The sequence below is a fragment of the Leptopilina heterotoma genome, unplaced genomic scaffold (genome assembly GCF_015476425.1).
Source record: "Leptopilina heterotoma isolate Lh14 unplaced genomic scaffold, ASM1547642v1 Lhet_183, whole genome shotgun sequence".
In the NCBI taxonomy this organism is placed as follows: Eukaryota; Metazoa; Arthropoda; class Insecta; order Hymenoptera; family Figitidae; genus Leptopilina; species Leptopilina heterotoma.
This window is the reverse complement of record NW_025110901.1, coordinates 572,916-593,480: the sequence shown is the minus strand read 5'-3', so window position 1 is coordinate 593,480 and position 20,565 is coordinate 572,916. Positions and strand designations below refer to the sequence as shown.

At 24.1% G+C, this 20,565-nt stretch overlaps 1 protein-coding gene across 3 annotated transcripts; it reads left to right on the top strand.

Annotated features, from left to right (window-relative positions):
* The first annotated feature begins 1,125 nt into the window (after positions 1 to 1,125).
* On the top strand, positions 1,126 to 20,279 carry LOC122500341 (B-cell CLL/lymphoma 6 member B protein-like). Of its 3 annotated transcripts, XR_006301466.1 has the most exons (9): positions 2,855 to 3,077; positions 6,981 to 7,304; positions 7,478 to 7,621; positions 7,814 to 7,974; positions 8,664 to 8,948; positions 9,467 to 9,707; positions 12,097 to 12,659; positions 18,814 to 18,911; positions 20,209 to 20,279. XR_006301466.1 is itself a non-coding variant. In XM_043609235.1 (7 exons), the coding sequence occupies exons 2-7, from the start codon at positions 6,981 to 6,983 to the stop codon at positions 12,349 to 12,351; spliced, it is 1,410 nt and encodes a 469-aa protein (XP_043465170.1). In that variant the 5' UTR covers positions 1,126 to 1,878; the 3' UTR covers positions 12,352 to 14,444. The 3 variants fall into 3 exon arrangements, 2 of the variants coding, with proteins under 2 accessions (XP_043465170.1, XP_043465168.1); XM_043609235.1 differs by lacking the exons at positions 2,855 to 3,077; positions 18,814 to 18,911; positions 20,209 to 20,279 and adding an exon at positions 1,126 to 1,878 and having other exon boundaries at positions 12,097 to 14,444; XM_043609233.1 differs by lacking the exons at positions 18,814 to 18,911; positions 20,209 to 20,279 and having other exon boundaries at positions 12,097 to 14,444.
* The last annotated feature ends 286 nt before the right edge of the window (positions 20,280 to 20,565 follow it).

The following is a 20,565-nucleotide window of genomic DNA, read 5'->3' as shown; positions in this document are numbered from 1 at the left end:
AAATCGAATAATCAAATTTTTAATTAATATTATTAACAAACACGATTGTTTTGAAAAATTGAAAGAAATTCTTCGTAAAATTTCATTGTTTTCAAAATTGTCAATTAAAATTATTTAAAAAAAAACATTATTTTCAAAAAATTTAAAGAAACTCTTCAAAAGAATTTAATTTTCTATAAATAATTTTAATATAACTTAATATTAAATTTATTAATTACAATTATTATCAAAATTGATTTTATATTAAACAAATAAAAGAAATTCGTCGAAAATTATTTGTTCGAATTCAATTTGTGTCAAAAACTTTAATAGTCGATATTCTTCGAAAGAATTCAATTATTTTCAATATTTTAATAAAATTCCTTCAATGAATTCAATTATTTTTTTTAAGTTTTAATAAAATTCAATAATCAAATTTTTAATTACAATTATTAACAAACTCGATTATTTTGAAAAAAATTGAAAGAAACTCTTCATAAAAATCAAATACTTTCCAATTTTCCCATGAAAATTATTTGAAAAAAATTCAAAAAAATTCTTCATAACAATTGAATTGTTTTTAAAAAATTCTTCATGACAATTGAATTATTTTTGAAAATTTTAATAAAATTCTTAAGAGTTCAATTATTTTTATAAATAAATTTCTTCATAAAAATTTTAATTCTTCGCGAGAATTCAATAGTTTTTTTTTCAATAAAATCTTAATAAAATTCTTCTAAAAAATTGAATTATTTTTAAAAACTGTAATAAAATTTTTCGCAAGAGTTTAATTATTTTCAATTCATTAATTTTAAATTTCCAAGTAGGTATGTAAAATGAAAAATCAGATTAGTACATTCTATTTCTATAGAATAGAATTATTATTATTATTATTTATTATTATAATTATTATTGTTATTATTATTTCTATTATTATTTTGTCATTTAGTAATTACAGTAAAACCAACGTAAGTCGAAATTGGAGAAGAGATTTTTAAATTAACATTTTGTGAAAAGAAGGTAATATATTTTTTCTAAATTAGTACAATTTAACTAGATTTTGTATATTTTACTTAATCAGTTAATTGTATTGAATATTCTTATTTTATTATTGTTGTAAATTGAAATAAATTTAATTTTATCCGTTAAAAGAAATTATTTCAATTAAAAAAAAAAATTTCTACATTTTTTCAAATATTTTTAATTAATTTTTCAGCAATCGTATCAAATTTCATTATCATTGTGCGGAACAATTATTTCAAAGGTTTCTAAAGTTATTCAATTGGCTCTACAGTTCGAGAGGAAGAGTTGGTGATTAAAAAAAGGAGCAAAAAAAGAACATAAAAAAAAAAAAAAAATTAGGAGAAAAGGAATAAATATAACTGTAATCGCCATATTGAGCTGATTCTTCTCTATATAACACACAAACGGCATCAGCGCCGCGCGAGGGATGCTGTATTCGCGACGCGATAGCGTCGAAGATTTCTGGTGGGGCGCGCAGGTCCGCGGCCACGCCATATTTAATTTTTCCAACAAATTTTCTTCAACGAGAAAAATAATGAAAATAATCGTCATTGAAATACATTGAAAATAAATGTGTAATACAAGTTAATAACAAGAGAATTAGAAGAAAATTGTTCTAATCTTGACAGAAGCATATGAAGAATAATAGAAGGAGGAAATTCAGAAGGGGAAAAATAATGTCGAGAGCATATAATTTTGAAGGAACTGATTTTTCCTGGCGGACAGCCGGATTTTATTCTGCGCATGGAAAGCAATTTTGCCCAATCATAAATAGGGCTATTGTGGGGGGATGGTGTGTATGTTGGCGCATTTCATACATCCCGAGTGTAATGGTAACCAGATAGAGGCGTCGCGAGGCTATCGGCCGGTCGGCACGTAAATACTTGCATTTTTCTTTCTTTTTTTTCGTGGGATAAAAAAAATAATTTTTCCCCCCTTTCTGATTTTATAAGGAAAAATTCACGTGTGCCTGTGAAATTTCTTACTCTGTTTCTATTTTTCTGTCTTTTTTTTAATCTTTGTGTGTGTGTGACACGTGCGTAAAGTGCGTCTAGGAATGGTGCGTGTAACGTGCTATCACGAGGGTGGTCGAGCAAGTGATCTGTGACGTCAGTGGTCCAATCGGTTGTCACCTGTCAAGCGGACGGATCCCTCGCCTTACTTCCCCGCCAAACTGATTCCAACCCTCTCTCAAAATACCCCCCCTCGTCCGCCAACATTGAACAACCCCAACTCTATACATATCCGTTCGGCGCTTACACCTTCCGGATCATTCTCCCTCTCCACCCCCCGAACCATCCCCTACCAACCACCAAATAGCTCCTCGCGCCCAGATTCAGCCTCTGATGCCCTTCCCCTCGAATTCAACTGTCCCTTGATCCCTTCTTCTTTTTCAAACTCCGAAAAACGAAAAATTCTAAATTCTAATTGAAATTCATTCATCTCTCTCTATTATCTCGTTAGTTGATATTCAGCCCCGAAAAATTATTTCGTTGATTTATTTTCTCCACTTTCTGAATTGCAATTATTTTTGTCAATTTTTAGAATTGTAGGGAAAATTTCGACTCAAAAAGAAAAGAATGAATTATTGGTACCCCAACGAAAAAAGAAAAACCCTTGAATTAGCCCCTACTCAAAAAGCTCGAGTTGATCCCCTGATTGCCTACACTGTTTCCTCTCTCACTCTTCCAGCCGCCAAAGTTATTCTCCCACCTTTCCCGCCTCTGAGACCGCAGACACAAAAACAATAACAAATCGATTCGCGAGGGCAGTGGGAAGGGGTCAGCTCGTTGTGCAACCGGGTGGAGGCTCAGGGGGTGGGATAATGGGGGCTTTGAGGGGTGACTCCTCTCGATGTAGCGGGAGAATATGTATGTGGGAGATTTTATGTATGCCAAAGTATGCTGGAGGCTAGAAGTATACTGGATATGTCCAGTCTGAAATAGTCAGGAATGTCGCGATATGCCTGAACTAATTTTTCTCCAATTTAACGGTGAAAATACGATTACTTTTTTTTTTGTTCTGCTAAATTCGAGAGGATTTTTTTGATTGAGTGGATCGATTAGGATACGATGGTCGGTTTAATTAATATTATTGGATTTTGATTAGGGGGGGAGCGGGGAGGGAAAGGGAAATTTATTATTACTTGTGAGATGAATTTTAATTTACATTATTTTTATCTATTTGTCTGTGACATGAATTTTTTATTCTGTAATTTTTCAATACTTTATTACTTATCATTTTTTAATTTCATTATTATTAAATGCTTCATTTCTTTAAATTTTTTATTACATTATTTTTAAATGCTTCATTTCTTTAAATTTTTTATTACATAATTTTTAAATACTTTGTTTCTGAAAATTTTTAATTCTGTTATTTTTGAATACTTTATTTCTTTGAATTTTTAATTGCGTAATTTCTAAATACTTTATTTCTTTGAATTTTTCATCCCGTAATTTTTTGAAACTTCGTTACTTAAAATTTTTAATTCCATAATTTTTATGTACTTAATTTTTTTTGTCGAGAAAAAATTGTGTTTTATGGGAAATTTTTTTTATTTGCATGGTTTTCAACGAATTAAAATGAAATTATTGTCTGTGACAGAAATTTGTAATTCTGTAATTTTTAAATACTTTTTATTATAATTAAATATTTTTTATTACAATTAAATACATTTATTACAATTAAATACTTTTTATTGCAGTTAAATATTTTTTATTACAATTAAATACATTTATTACAATTAAATACTTTTTATTACAATTAAATACATTTATTACAATTCAATACTTTTTATTGCTATTAAATACTTTTTTTGAAAAAAATTGGCTTTTATAAGAAAAATCTTTTTATTTTCATGTTTTTCAACGAATTATCTAAATGAAATTATTGTCCAAGACAATAATTTTTAATTTCATGTTTTTTAAACACTTTTTTTACAATTAAATACTTTATTATTTCTTTTTCGAGAAAAAATAGTGTTTTATAGAAAAATTTCCAAAATTTGTTAATTTTTTCCATTTGCATGGTTTATTTTAACGATTTAAGTAAAATTATAATTGTCATTGACTTGAATTTTCAATTTTATAATTTTTAAATACTCTTTGTTGCTTTAAATTTTTAATTTCATAATTTTGAAATATTTTGTATTGCTTAAAATTTTAAATTCCATAATTTTGTTTTCGCGAAAAAATATTTTTATAGTAAATTTTTCAAATTTGTAAATTTTTTCCATTTGCATGATTTTTTAACGAATTAAATAAAATATTATAGTCATTGACATGAATTTTTAATTCCATAATTTTTAAATACTTTTTATTGCTTTAAATTTTTAGTTTCATAATTTTTTTTTCGAGGAAAAATAGTTTTATGGTTACTTTTCCAAATTTGTTTGTACACTTGCGTAGTTTTTCATCGAATTAAATTAAATTTTGTTTGGAATAAATTTTTAATTCCACAATTTTTAAATACCTATTTTTTATTACAATATTCTTATTACAATTAATTATTTTTTTTCGAGAAAAACATTTTTTTTCTTGTAAATTTTCCAAATTAAAATTTTTTTTTCATGGTTTTAAATGAATTAAATGAAATTACTATTGATATTTTTTTTCCATAATTTTTAAACACTATTATTTTAAGCAATTCATTATTTTTATTTCCCGAGCAAAAATTAGTTCTTTTTGGGTGAATTTTTCAGAATTTACAATTTTTTTTTCGCGTTTTGATTAAAAATAAAAATTGTCTGATTTTTTGCGATAAATTATTTCAAAAGTTTTAAATTTTAATTAAATTGTCTTTTTTGAGAAAGAAAACAAAGAAATCGTTTTTCATTTGTATATGAGAGCATGAGATTTAAATTTGCTAATTAAAAGATATTCTTAATTTTTTATTATGACTATTAATTAAATAGAGAATGGATGGAAAATTCAAAAACGCAGCGAATGAAAAAAACTTTCTTCGAATCAGGAATTCTATATTTGGTTAAAAAAATAACTTGAGTTTTAAAATTTTCATATTTTAGAACAATTATTAGGAATAATAAAGAGAAATACAAAAAGAGACAAAAATTTATCTGAATAACAAAAATAAATTAAATAACTAAAAAAAAATTGTTAAAAACAGAAAATTCGAAAAAAATCTCGAATCAAAAGATTGAAATAATATACGGAAAATTGGCGAGTTTAAATAAATCGAAGAATTGAGGAATAATAAATGTCTATAGGATTCTAGAAATAGTTGTGTGCAGAATTTCACTCTGCATTCATATATATATATATATTTTCGGTGTGAATTATGTCATTAAATTTTCGAACATGAAGATATTGAAAATCGATAAATTTTCTTTCAAAAATAAATCAGTACCATCTCTCTTTTTCCTATGAAACGGATATTTTTATAAGAAGTAATTCATTAATCGATACAGAACACTAAATTAATTATGATATCTCGATATTTTTAAATATCCATATCACTTTATTTATTAATATGGAAAAATTGTTCATTTAGTATTCATAATCTATATTTTAATAAAAGATTATTTAAAAATTTCGATTATACTTTTATATTTTCAAATTCTCTTAAATTGAAATATTAATTAATCTTTTATTCAACTTTTATTAATAAAATAAAAACGAAAGAAATTTTAATAGAAAATCTTTTAATATAAGATTTTGATAAAATTAATTTTTTCGGAAAAGTAAATTTTGCTTTTTAACGAAACTTGAAACTTATCGTCGAAAGAAAGTTAAAAATTATTATTTGGATTTTTTCGAATAATTTTTTTAAAACAATTATTGAATTATATATTTTAATTTATAAATAGAAATGATATATAATATCTACAAAGCCTTTGGGCAAATGGTTTTGATGTTTTATCTCTCGAGATACTCTGCAATTCGATGATGAGATAAATATTTCATTTAGTTCGAAACAGGACAATGGGAAATTTTATATATATGTATTATTCTGTAAATCCTGCAAATATACAAAATGAAGAATATAAAAAAATGTTTTTGAAAAAATTGGAAAAATATGGGAAAAAATTTTTATAATCATTAAAATTAAAATAGTAAAGTATAAATTATAGGATTTTGTTTTTGTTTTTAAATTGTAATTTATGAATATTTATTTCTTTATTATGGTAGTTATTTAGTTTGAGAGTAAAAATGGTATTTAATTTTTTTTCTCGATCACCAATTGGAGATATTTATTAATTAATGACATAATTGATAAAATGCAGTGGTGAAAATGATTAATTATTGAGAGAACGATTGCATAAATGGTATAATGGATAAATATTGCAAAATTAACATTTCTGACGTGATGTGTTTTCATAAAAGGTGAAAATGACAGAAGTTTATTTTTATAGTTCATAAATTCGTGTCAGCTGAATTAATTAAATATTTTTGTACCGATAGTCAAATCGAAAATACAGTTGTAATATATTGATTGCTCTTGATGGTAACAAGATAATCAAATACTAATGAGAGTGAAAGATGAGAGGGTTGTGAAATCGAATGCGAGAGTGGCTTTCCTTTCCAAATTTAATCTATATTGGATTTCATCCTCTGCATTTAAATTACTGTTTCATATTTTCATAATTAGTATATTATTACACTTGTCAACGTGCCATTAATTTTTTTTCCTCCGCAAACACACTCGAAATTGTGTCACTTTAATTTTAATAATTTTAATTTTTTTTTAACTCTAGTTTTGATTTTCGATTTAAATTTATTTCTAATTTATTTTAATTTTTTTTTAACTCTAGTTCTGATTTTCGATTAAAATTTTTTTCTAATTTTTTACTTCTCTTTTTTAATTTTTTTTTTTTCTCTTTTCTTTTAGAGTTTTAGATTTCTTTTTAGAATTTTTAAATACGAGAGAAAGCGAAAAATTGTGATATTGATTTAGAGGGGTTTTTGATATTTTTTTTCACTATCTCTACACTGGTTCTGACTCTTTTCTTTTATTTTCAGATGGAATATGGGATCTGGGGTCTGCATGCCGCGGGCGGACTTTGGGGCGATCCGCGGCTCGCCGGAAGACATCCAATCCTTCCGCCGGGAGCAACGCAAATGTTACCGAGGGCAGCTTTTGCTTTGAGTGCACTTCAACGATCCTCCGAAATGATACCACTTCCGTTGACTGCAAACGCTCCGCATTTTGGAGCTATGGAATTGGTTTCAAGACCGTCTGAGGACTCGGATGAATCGGATAAAATCTCGCCAGATCAAGCATCACGGAAATCAGAAGACAACGAAAGTAACATCGAACGTGACGACGATGAGAATGAAAATGAAGCACGACACTCGTTCCATTTGTATTATCTTTCATATTTGTCCTATTTTATTAGAATGAAAATTTCAGTAAAAAAAAGATAATTTTTAGTTATATAAGACAAGAAATTTTTTTAATGTTCAGAGTATTTTTTAAGTTTTATAATATTTATGCTAATTGGAAATATTTTATTTAGGCGGAAGTTACGACAGCGAATAATGACAACGAAGATGCGGGGGATGATAGTGATGATCGAAGTACAACAAGTTCACACCAATCGGCTAATAATAATTTGATCTCGAAATCTCCGGATCCTTTGTCCTGTTTACTGCTTGACAAGGTTTTATTTCTTGAAAAAAAAAGAAATTTAATTTAATTCTTTTCGATTAATATTGCAATGATTTTTTTTCTAAAAGAGAAATTTAATTTAATTCTTTTAGATTAATTTAATATTTATTTATTTATTTAATAATTTTAATTTAATATTTTATATCAATTTTTCATAATTTAATGAGAATTTCTATTCTTTCAGGATGAAACTGTAACACCTGTATTAAATGGCTGGGTCCTAGGTGCATACACTGCAATGTTGGGAAGACTTTCTGCTGCGACCGCTGCTCTTGAAGCCAGTGAAATACCCAGCATCCCGTCCGATAGTGATTCAGACAGTGATCACTCGTCATATACCGAAAAGTAGAGACAAATTCAATTTATTTCTCACTGAAATATTATTTTCGAGCTTAATTTTTAAACTGAAAAAGCAAAAATTCTTGAATTGTAAAAGCATATTCTAGCATATTCTAATTTATTCCCTAAACTAATCAGTTTAAGGAAAATAGGGAATTCAGAGAAAAGACAGGAGATTTTATTGAAAGTAACTGCGGAAAAAGTATTAAATTTTCAGAATTGATGAAAAAAATTCTAATTTTTCTTGAATTTTTTTTTATCAACTTTAAAATCATCACGAATTTGAATATAAATCCTTAAGGGGATGTCAGAGTCGATAGAGTTTTGATGGAAAAATTGAATCGACTTTGACACGTCTTTAAATTTACTCTGACAATAATTCAATTTTACAGAATATGTAATTGAATTTATTTTAAATAACTTGACTAAGTTATTAAAATAATAATTCATAAATTATTTAGCGAACAATTTTACCAGAAAATTGAAAATTGCAAAAATTCTTCGTTTGAAGAATTATAAGAGAATTGTAAAAGCATATTCTGGAATTTTTCTTTTCCCAAAAAGGAAATTAAAAATACAGAATGTAAACTTGTTTTATAGATTCCAATTAGTTTTTAATTTGCCGAAAAATTATTTCCGTTTTAATTTTCTTGAAATTATTATTCTTACTAATGGAAAAAATTTCTTTCTTTCAGATCTAGCGGAAGTAGTCAAAATCATGGTATTCATCGAGGCTATTCATGTGGAACTTGTGACGTGGTTGCACCGTCGAGACCAGCCTTGAGAAAACACATCGCCCAATCTCATCCCTCAATGTCTAAAAATGAAACGAATGAGATGAAAAGATGTCCTTCATCGGGTTGTGATTTTTCCACGACAAGCCGATGTGAAATGGAAACTCACGTGGCAACACACGTGACACAAAGTGTTACGTCCACAGGAAAGAAACGCACCCTGGCACTTCAACGTGTCCGGTATAGGTACTTGATCTTCGAATTTTACTCTCTTAACCCTTTGAGGTTCTTTCTTTCTTTCTTTCTTCACTAATTATTATCAAGCAATTTTTCCAATTCTTGTTTCATTTAATTTTGACTGCAGGAGGTAAAAATCATTCAAAATTTTTTCATTTTTCAAAAAAGAGTATTAAAATAATACTTTTTCTTTCCTCGTAAAGAAAAATTTGTTTTATATGATGAGAATTGTAAAATCGATTGATTTTCTCGAATTCGAAATAAATCCAAAAGATTTTCCAAACATTAACATTTTTAATTTCTGATGTTATTAAAATATTTTAATTTTCTGAATTTAAAGTAAATTCCATTTTAAATTATCAAAAGTAATCCAAGTTTTTAGTTAATTACTTTTTTGTGTTTCAAATAATATCATAAAAAAGCTTTTGAATAATATTTAGTTTAAAATTTTCTTATTTGAGAATAGAACTCTTTTGATTTCTTTGGAGAATGTATGATATATTTATATTTTTCCCCGGATATTATAGATACGAGAGGGAGGAATATCGCTGTTCTCTTTGCTCATATGCATGCACCATTGAGAAGGCTTTCCAGAGACACTTGAGGGCACACGCTAAAGGGACAGCACCGGAAACGAGGGTGAGCTGTGCAGTTTGTGGAGCTGACAGATCTTCGGAAGTCGACCTTAGCAAACACATGAGAAGGCATCGCGATGATAGATACTTCTGTTGCGATATTTGCATCTTTCGCACTGTCCAGTTAAAAAAGGTTCTCTTCAAAAAAAAAAAATTGCAAAAATTAAATTATTTTCAAAAATTCTTAAAAAATTAAATTATTTAGAGAAATAACAAAATTCTTCAAAGATAATCAATTACTTTTATAAATAGTAAAATTCTATGCAAAAATTCAATTATTTTTAATACAAATTTAATAACATTTCATGGAAGAATTCAATTTTTTAAAAAATTCTTAATAACATTTTTTGAAAGAATACAATTATTTTAAAAAAATTTTAATAAATCCTTCTAAACAATTTAATTATTTTTATAAATAGTAAAATTCATCGCAAGAATTAAATTATTTTTCATAAATAAAAAAATTCTTCTCAGGAATTCAATTATTTTTAATACAATTATTAACAAATTCGATTGTATTAAATAAGTTAAAGAAATTTTTTGAAAAAATTCAATTATTTCATAAAAATTTTAATAAAATTCAAAAATTAAATGTTTAATTTCAATTATTAGGAAAGACGATTATTGTAAAAACTTGAAAGAAATTGTTGATATAAAATTCAATTCAAGTTTGAAGTTAGTTGTTGTTTGCTTTTATTTGTTGATTCTCAACTTTTTTATAATTTTTCTTTTCAAATATTTTCAATTTTAAAATTAATGTATTGAAAACCATTAAATTGTTGCAAAGAATTTTATCAAAAAATTTGATAATAATAGAATTCCTTCAAAGAATTTTATTATTTAGGAAAATAACTGAATTCTCACGAAGAATTTTATTAAAAATTTTAAAAATCCTAATTAAATTCTTTTGAAGAATTTCTTTGAATTTTTTTTAAACTAAGAGAGTTTCTTTAATAATTTTAATTCAAAATTTTGAAACTAATTGAATATTATGAAGAAGAATTTTATTAAAATTGTATTGGAAACAATGGAATTTTTGCGAAGAATTTTACTACCTATTTATAAAAATAATTGAAATGTTTTGAAGAATTTATTAAAATTTTAAGAATAATGAAATTTTTTCGAGAAATTCAATTAAAGTTGTTTCGAAAATAATTGAATTTCTTTAAAGAATTTTATGAAAATTAAGTATATTCAAAATAATTGAATTCATCAGAAGAATTTTATTATTTTTTGAAAATAATTGAATTCTTTCAATTTTTTTGACGAATATATTTAAAAATTGCATTGAAAGTAATTTAATTTTTATGTAGAGCTTTTTTTAAAAATATTTTGAGAATAATTGAATTATTTTTAGAGAATTTTAAATTCTTGTTGAAATTGAATTTTATGGAATTTTAGTATTTATAAAAATGGTTGAATTGTTTTGAAGAATTTATTAAAATTTTAGAAAATAATTGAAATTCATGAAAATATTTAAAAATATTTGAATTCATCCGAGGAATTGAATTAAAATTGTTTTGAAAATATTTAAATTTCTGCAAAGAATTTTACTATTTATAAAATTAATTGAATTCATGCGAAGAATTTTACTATTTATAAAAATAATTGAATTTTTTCGAAGGATTTATTAAAATTTTAGAAAATAATTGAATTCTTTCGTCAAATGTTATTAAATTTTTTGAAAATATGAACAGTAATAATTAATTTTGTACTTAATAAGTGAATTTTTCAAATTTTGATTGCGAAATTATTTGAAAAATTTATATTTGAAAATAAAAAATTTTGTAATTTGCATAACAATAATAAATGGAATATCTCGTTCCGCGCGTAACATTTGCTAGTTTTTTTTTATTAATTTCTTCGTAATAATTTCATTATTTTCATAAATAATACAATTTTTTACAAAGATTCAATTATTTTCATAAATAATAAAATTCATAACAGAATTTCAATTATTTTAAATTCAATTTTAATAGAATTTCTCGAAAAATGTAATTATTCTTAAAAATTTTATTACAATTTATCAAAAGAATTGAATTATTTAAAAATTTGTTGATAAAATTATTCTTTATGAGAATTCAATATAATGAAACATGAATATATTTTATTTTAATATTTATTTGTGTCTTAAATTAATTTGCTTTACTGAAATAATTATTTTTGGTCCTAAATTAATTTATTGTGTTTCAGTATATTTGTTTCTTAAATTAATTTCATTTATTTTAATAATTATTTTGTGTCTTAATATTTATTTTGTGTGTCTAATTAATTCACTTTGTTTTAATATTTATTTTGTGTCTCAAATTAATTCATTTTGTTTTAATATTTATTTCGAGTCTTGAATTAATTAACTTTAAGTTTCTTTTAATAATTATCGCGTGTCTTAAAATAATTTACTTTCTTTTAATATTTTATTTGTCTTCACTTAAAATATCCTTTGTTTTAATAATTGTTTTGTGTTTGAAATGAATTTTCTTTTTCGTTGATACAAATAAATTGACTATTAATTTTTTTTACAGTTGATTCAACATCGACGAATGCACACCGGCGAGAAACCTCATCTTTGTCCCCATTGCGCTTACAGAAGTGCAAGACGCGATAATTTGCGAAGTCACGTGAGAAGGGTGCATAAAAAGGAGAATCTTTATTGCGATACATTTAGTCCTCGAGGGATGTTGATTGCACCAACGATAAGGGAAGTTGCAGCGGCAGCTATTCAAAGTCCAATCTCATCGCCTTCTTCGCCTTCTTCGAATCCGGAAACGGCCAATTAAAAAAAAAAAAAAAAAAATTGAATTCAATATGCCTAAAAAATGATCGTCCTCGCCGAAAGAGGATTTCCGTCCGACGTCTCCGTCGGAGTAGAAGAAAAAAAAAGAAAAACGAGGAGGAAGAAGAATGAAAAGAAAAACAGTTTTACACGTCCTAAATTTCGTCAATAAGCGATCTAGATGTTATTTAGAAAGAACAGGAAGAATTAATCCTCTTCTATTTTTCCGCTTATTTTACACTGGAATTTATTGAATTAATAATCTACACATAGACAAAATATTATAGAACATTTTGGAAAATTATTTCTTGGGTAAGTCGATAACACATATAAATAATTATTAAATAATTAATATATATATTGTCTTAAATGAAATTTTATCGAGGATATTTCTTCCTATAGATAGTTTAACAATTAGGCTAGTTAGAACATGCATGCATACGTCGATAATTTAATCTAAAAAAAAAAAAACTTTGGATTCTGTGACCTTATATATAAATATATTCTTAAAGCAGTTGATTAATTGGTAATTAAAATTCAATATAATCGAAATCCATATAAATGTGGGTTAAACGAAAATAAAAAAAAATCGAAAGAGAGAAAATTAAACGAACATTCAAATAATGCTGCGCCATGGTGCTAGAATTGTAGACTGGATAAAAAATAGAGAAAGACTGAAATTGAAGAAAAACTCGTAGGAAAAGTTTTTTCTGTTTAAAACTTCGAGTTTTTTTTTTGTTTTGTTGTGATTAAGGAATAATGTCGGCTACAAAGACTGCGATTTTTTGCCAGAGATACCCCTAAATAAATAACGAGAAAATAATTAGCGTAATGTCCGTCCAAAATTTTTTCTATTCACAATGGAAAATAATTAGCAGTAAGAATTATTTATTGTAGATATTAAAATTATTCGCAATTGAATTAATTGAGAGAATAGAATAATAAAATTAGAATTGCTTTCTCATAGAGGAAGGATTGTATTTATTTGTTTATTATTCTATTTTTTTTTATTAGTCTTATTTTCTAATTGGTAGTTTTCGAAAAGAAAATTTGAGAAAATTTAATAATTACATTCTCCTTGGTGCTACGATTTGAAGACTGAGTAGAGGATAAATTTTAAAAATGAAAATAGAAATTGGCGATATCTCGTCTTTCGGGTTCTCTGGCATTTTGATAGACGGAATACGGTGCTATTTTGCCAAAAAAGAAAAGAAAGAAGATAAAAATCGTCTTCACTCTAAAAATCCCCTCTATAGTTAATTAAATTGTAAAACTTATTCCCAATTCTCTGAATAATGTTCTAATTGTTATTGCAAATGATCGAAGCTATTGCCTAAAGATTCTTCCTTATCTATCTTTTTATTATTCTAAAGTCAACTACTTGTCTCATATTTAAAAACTTCGTCGACTAGGAACAAAAAAAAAATGATCTTCTTCTTTACTTTTCTCCTTTTCTCCCAATTTATAAGTCAGGGTTTTGAAAATGTTCCCTGGAACGGTTGTATAATGTCGACGACAATTATAAATAATAAAACAAAGAGACAACTAAGTATATATTATATAAATATATAAATGTGTGTCAATTTTTAATGTATCATAAAATATTTCATTCTAGTCAAGTATCGTAATAGTTAAGCAATTTTTAAATGAAAAGATGTGTACGAGAAATGATCCTAAATATTATAACGACTGAGTAAAAATATGTACAGTTTTTAAATTTTATTTTATTTTCTAGTTTTCTTTTTCCCTTTTTGTAGTCTCTTGTGTTTTTTGTTTTTTCAACGACTAACAATTTTAATAACGCTCGAACAATTTTTTTTACAAAAGAAAAAAATTTATTTTTATTATTTTTAACAAAATAAATGCATTATTTTTGGAATCATTTCTCGTGTGTTTATATAAAAAACCATCGTTCACTTGAATTTATTGAAGAAAATTTATTTACGTCGAATTTTCTGGACAATTCTGTTCTTTCTGGCGATTAATCTGATTTAGGAATAACGATTTTTAATTGTTATTTAACGATTTTTACTTCGGTAATTTAATTTCAATTTGGAATAATATATTGTAGTGAAATTTAGAAATTGTTAAATTTAGATGGGGAATTAATTTTTATTAAATTATATTTTACGACATGAATTTTGAATTTGAAACAAAATATAAACTTCGAATAATTTTGTAATTATTAAATTTATCGAATGTAAATATCAAAATATTTTCTTTTCAATTTTTTTTTCTTATTTTAATTTCTTTTTAGTTTCTTGTTTGGTTTACTTTTTCTATTTCCTTTTTTATTTTCTTTTTCTATTTTTGTTATTTTCTTTATCATTATTATTCTTTATTATTATCAAATTATTGTTATTATTCATGTTTTCTTTCCTTTTCTTTTGAGTAAAACTTTTTTATTTTTGAGTAAAAATTTATTATTTTTTTGCAATAAATAAAAAATTTATAAAAACCAATTCAATCAGATTAAACGTCGAGAAAGTTGAATTTTGATCCGATCAAAGTGTATACGTCGGAATTTTTTTCCGAAAAACCTCGCGAATTGATTTTTCGTCGGAATTGCCTAATGAAAAGAAAAAAAAACAAAAAATATTTAACTATATTATATGTGTACACACATCTGTATAGCGAATAACGAATAGCAAAATGACGTCAAGTAAGAATAATTTTTTGCTTTTGATATATATTGTATTCGAAATGATATTTTATATTTGTACGCGGTTTTATTGCATTGCGGCTCAGTGCGCAATTTTATACGCATAATTTTACACACAATTGTTAAACAATGGCTGTCACTGGTCAACAATGAGGTGAAAAAAAAAGAAGTACTATATTAATATAAATGTCAATCGCAGAAAAAATGCAACGCCAATTTCCAAAGCCTTGCATTATTTTTCTTTTCTTTTTCAATTATCGACTGAAAATATAACTAAACTTTTGATTTATAGTAAAAAAAAAGGATCTAGAAATTTTTGAATCGATTAATTGTTTTTTTTTAATTTAGAGAAAAATTCTATAGAATTTTATTTTGATAATTATTTTAAAGAAAAATTTTGTTGTAAAAAGAGAATTAGGAAAAAAATTAGAGAAAATTAGAAACTAAAATGAATCAACGAAAAGAAGTGAAATTATTTTTCTCTAAAACAATAATTGAAAGCAGTGTTATTAAAAAAATGCTGCCATTATTTGAATAAAAAATAGATTTTTTCGGCTTAAATTTTATTCGATTTTAATATAATGGTGTCTTATTCTAATATACGATAATTGTAAATTAATTACAGACTTACGATGTATTAAAATAATTATTATTCTATTATAAATGTTGTGCCACAATTTTACGAAAAAAAAGTACGTGCCAAACGAACGGAAAATTTTTTGGGAAATTAAGATGAGAATTTTTTTCTCCTTGAATAATAATTTTCACACGCACACTTGGTAAAGAATAGTTTCAGAAAAAAATTATTTTATTTAAATAAGAATTGAATTAGAAGAATTGAAAAATTATTTTAATTAATTTTGTTTATAAATAATTTTTTCGAATTAAAGTCCAAATAAAATAGTATTTAAAAATCTTTATATATATAAATATATTATAACGAAAGAAAAAACTTATACAAAAGTCGAGAGACTTTTTTATACCAAGTGACTGGAGAAAAATTAGTTGTTATAATCTTTTAACTGTTGAAAATTTTTGCTGTAGAGCATAAGTGTCCTATAACTTATACCTTACATAAACTACATGATAATATATTCTATATTAATGTTTCCTAGAATTTAATGTTTTAAGAGATCACTTTTAATGAAATCATGTTCAAAATAGTAATAAATTAATTGCGCTCCCTTTTTTTCTCGCTTGGTACATTTTTAACCAATTAGAAAAGAAAAAAATGGTTAACAAAAAAATTAAAAGTACAAATTTTTTCTATTTTTTAATTTTTACTTTTTGGGGGAAATATTTTTATATTGAAACGAAAAAAAAAATGAAAAGGAATATTTTAATTTAAATTTTGAACGTGATATTCAAATGAAAAGGGATCTTTGTGAAAGGAACACGTCTTAACATTAATACAATCTAAATGTGATAATATATTTACTATTTAAATTACAATGTAATAACAATTACGTATATTATAAAGATATATGTTATAACTATTGCACTTACAGTATACATTTAAAGAAAAAAAGTCAAATTTCCGCATTTTTTTTCATTTTTTATTTAATGTCTACTTTTTTACTTGTAATCAAAAACAATAGTTTTCGATCATTTTTAAATTTTAAACACGAAAAATTTCTCTGAAAATAATTAACTAAAAGATTTATTTTATTTATTAATAATAATAAGAATTAAATAATAAATAAATTGTTAACTTCATTAATAATTTATCTAATTAATAATTATTTGTAATATTAATTAATTGTTTTAAAGAAAAAATTGATTGAGAACTATTGATTTTGAGAGTGTTATTTTTAGCGAACTAAACATTTTTTTTAAAAAAAGGTGTGCGTTACTCAATTACTATAAATGTACGTACATATAAATGTATGCGTGGGAGTGCCAAATTATTTTCTCCTAACTCAAGCTTCCTCCAATTCTCTATTGTTCCACAATTCTTCTCTCTATTCTCGTCTTTCTCCTTATGCCCATTTTCCTAATTGCTCTCTCAGTATGCGTATATAGATTGTGAAGAAAAAAGAAATGCACACATCTCACTCATGAGAGACAATAAAAATTGAAAATAATTTACACAAATGAAAGTAATTTTTTTATTTCCACAATTTAAGAGCAAAAAAAAAATTTTATTTCAAGTTACTCTCTTTGTGATTAAAAGAGAAAAAGAATTCCATAATTTTTTTTTGTACAAAGTATTAAATATTAAATTTCAAAATTATTGTCTTTCATTGGTGATTTTGATGAAAAATAATGAACCACCGAAAATTATTGCGCTCGATACGTACGATTAATGATCTTTAAGAAATTAAACAAACGAAAAAAAAATAAACTTGTCGCCATTGTGATTTAAGGTACAATGTCTCTGCGGTATTTTTTGAAAAAATCAGGTGCAAACAGATAAAAAATTTGAAATTTATTCTTTCAATAGGTTGTAATAGAAATTATTAGGTTTGTTAATTTTTTTTTATATAAATAATACTTTCTCGCACGTAATGAGAATGTAAAAATAAATGAATAATTGAGGGGAACATTTTTTTCGTTAATTAATTCTGATTGCGCCTGATATGGTGAAATTTACTTAAGGAGAAAATTTACCGATTTGTATATCCAAAGTTGTCTGATTGACTTTGGTCACGATTCCTAAATCGTAAAAATAATAAAGATTTCAATAAAATTTATGTTTCCCATTACTAATAATTATAACTTTTGTTGCTATTTTTTGAAAGTCAAATAATTTTTTTTTGTTCTAAAATTAAAAATATTGTTTCTATTTTTTAAATTTTTTTTCTACTTTAAACAGAAGCTATTTGTTAAATTAGGAATTTTTTTTGCAAAAAAAAATCCTGAGAGTTTTGTTGTATATAAATCATTTTTTCCTTCGAGGAATATAATATAATTAATGTTCAGAATGACTCAGAATCCTTTCGTTCGAAAAGAAAAATAATAATGCAACTGAAATTAGATTTTAATGAAGTTTAAGTTATAAGTATATTATAATTGTATGTTACACATTCCCTGAGAATGTAAGAATTGCGAAGGTGGATAATATACGCATATGAATATTTTCCCGGAATTCGAAAGTACTTATTACTTGATTTTTAAAATGTAGTTTTCGCCGTGGGATAATAATTTGAATTTTCTCTCAATTTCAATTCAGATTCAAAAAATTGAATTTATTTTTATTTAAATAATTATTAATTATCAATTAAATATTTTTTGTATTTAATTATTTGCAATTAATTATTATTTATATTTAGTTAATTATCATTTATAATTAATTAAATGCAAGTATATTTGTTTTTTATACAAAAATAGAGCAAAAATTTCTTCTTGAACGTCAGTGCAATAATTACGAAATAATTTTTTTTCAAATTTAATCTATTTTGAACGAATTAGAAATTAATTATTTAATTAATTAATTTTAAATATAAAATATTTGTAATGTAATTACAAAATATAATTTCTGTTACATTATTTTATTTATTTAAAAGTTAATAAATGTTGCTATTTATTTTTAGTTTGACTGAAGCGAAAAAAAATTAAAGTACTTAACTGATTAAATTATTCAGTGAAAATGCCCCTCGATGGAATTTTCTTTTTTTTGATAATTAACATGAAACTTTCATTTTCGTGAGTATATTTACTTATAATTAAAAGAATGTTTAACCCAATTAATTTTTATGTGCTCTATTTACCATTTTTTATGGAAACAATTATCTAATTAGAATTTTAACATAAATTTTTCTTTTAATATATCTTTTGGTTAATTTTTGTATTTATAATTTTCAGTTTCAAATTTTTTGGAATTCAAAATCGAGGAAGAGGATTACAATTTATCGTTTATTGGTGAAAAGTCGTAAAAAGGATCAAGGAATATTAATTTTTATGTAATGTATAAATTATTTTATTTTATAATTTTTTACACACAATTATCTAATTTTTTCTGTAATTACAGTAAACATTAATCATAATTAACTAATCTTTTTCCCAAGAATTAAATTATTTAAAAAATTTTTTAATAAAGTTCTTGGTAAGAATTGTTATTTTCGAAAATTTTAATAAAAAATTCTTTGAAAGAATTCAATTATTTTTATAAACAGTAAAATTCATCGCAGGAATTCAATTATTTTCAAAACAATTTTAATTCAATTCCTGGGATGAATTCGAATATTTTCATAAATTTCAATTATTTCCTATTTTAATAAATTCTTAGAAACAATTCAACTATTTTTATAAATAGGTACTAAAATTCTTTGCAGGAATTGAATAATTTTTAATCCCATTTAAATAAAATTACACGAAAGAATTTAATTATTTTCAAAAATTTCCATCAAATTAAATTTCAACAAGAATTTAAAATTCTCTAAAAAATAATTATTTCCAATAATTTTAATTTTTATAACATTCTTTAGAAGAATTTGATTATTTTTATATTTTTTGCGAGAATTAAATTATCTTCAATAATTTAATAGCATTCTTTGGAAGAATTTGATTATGTTTATATTTTTTGCGAGAATTCAATTATTTTCAATAATTTTAATTAAATTTTTTCGAAAGAATTCAATTATTGAAAAAAAATTTTGATAAAATTCTTCAAATGACTTTAATTGTTTTAAAATTTTTTGATAAAAACTTTGCAAGAATTTAGTTGCATTAATTTTAAAATTCAAAATATTGAAAAAACAAAATTTATTAAAAAAATGTTGAGAAATAAACAAAAACTAACTTCAAACTGCGAACAGATTCAAACACAACAATATTAATTTTTATTTCTTTAAAATTGTTTGTGAAATTTAATTTCATTTATCAATATTTTAGAAAAAATTATAACCAAAATCGGAAGAAATTTTTTTGACTAGTTTAAAGATTTCTGAAGATAAATAAGAAAAGTTTGAAGATTTTTCGTTTTAATTTATTTTTTTAAAAATGTTTGTGAAATTTAATTTAATTTTTCATATTTTAGATAAAATTATAATCAAAATCTGAAGAAATTTTTTTGACTAGTTTAAAGATTTCTGAAGATAAATAAGAAAAATTTGAAGATTTGTCGTTTTAATCATCTGGCAGCACTGGAAAAATTTAGTTTATTTTTTGATTTTTTAATTTTTACATATTTATTTTTCATTTATTTGTTTATTTATTTAATTTATTTCTTTTGTTTAATTTCATTATTTATAATTTCAGGTTTTAAATTTTTTGGAATTCAAAATCGAGGAAGAGGATTAAAACTTATTGTTTATTGGTCAAAACACTCAAAAGTCGTAAAAAGGATCTGCGAATTAATTAATTTTTGTGTAATGTATTAATTTCTCTATTTTACTATTTTTTGGACAAAAAAATTATCTAATTATTTCTGTTATTATTTTATAACAAAAACTTTCTGTTTAGTTAATTTTCTGTTTTATTTTTTATTTATTTTCTTTTTCATTTATCTATTTTGGTTAATTTCTTTATTTAAAATTTCCAGTTTCCATCAAATTTTCCATAAATGAAATTCAAGGAAGAGGATTAAAATTTGTCACTCATTGGCATAAATTCATA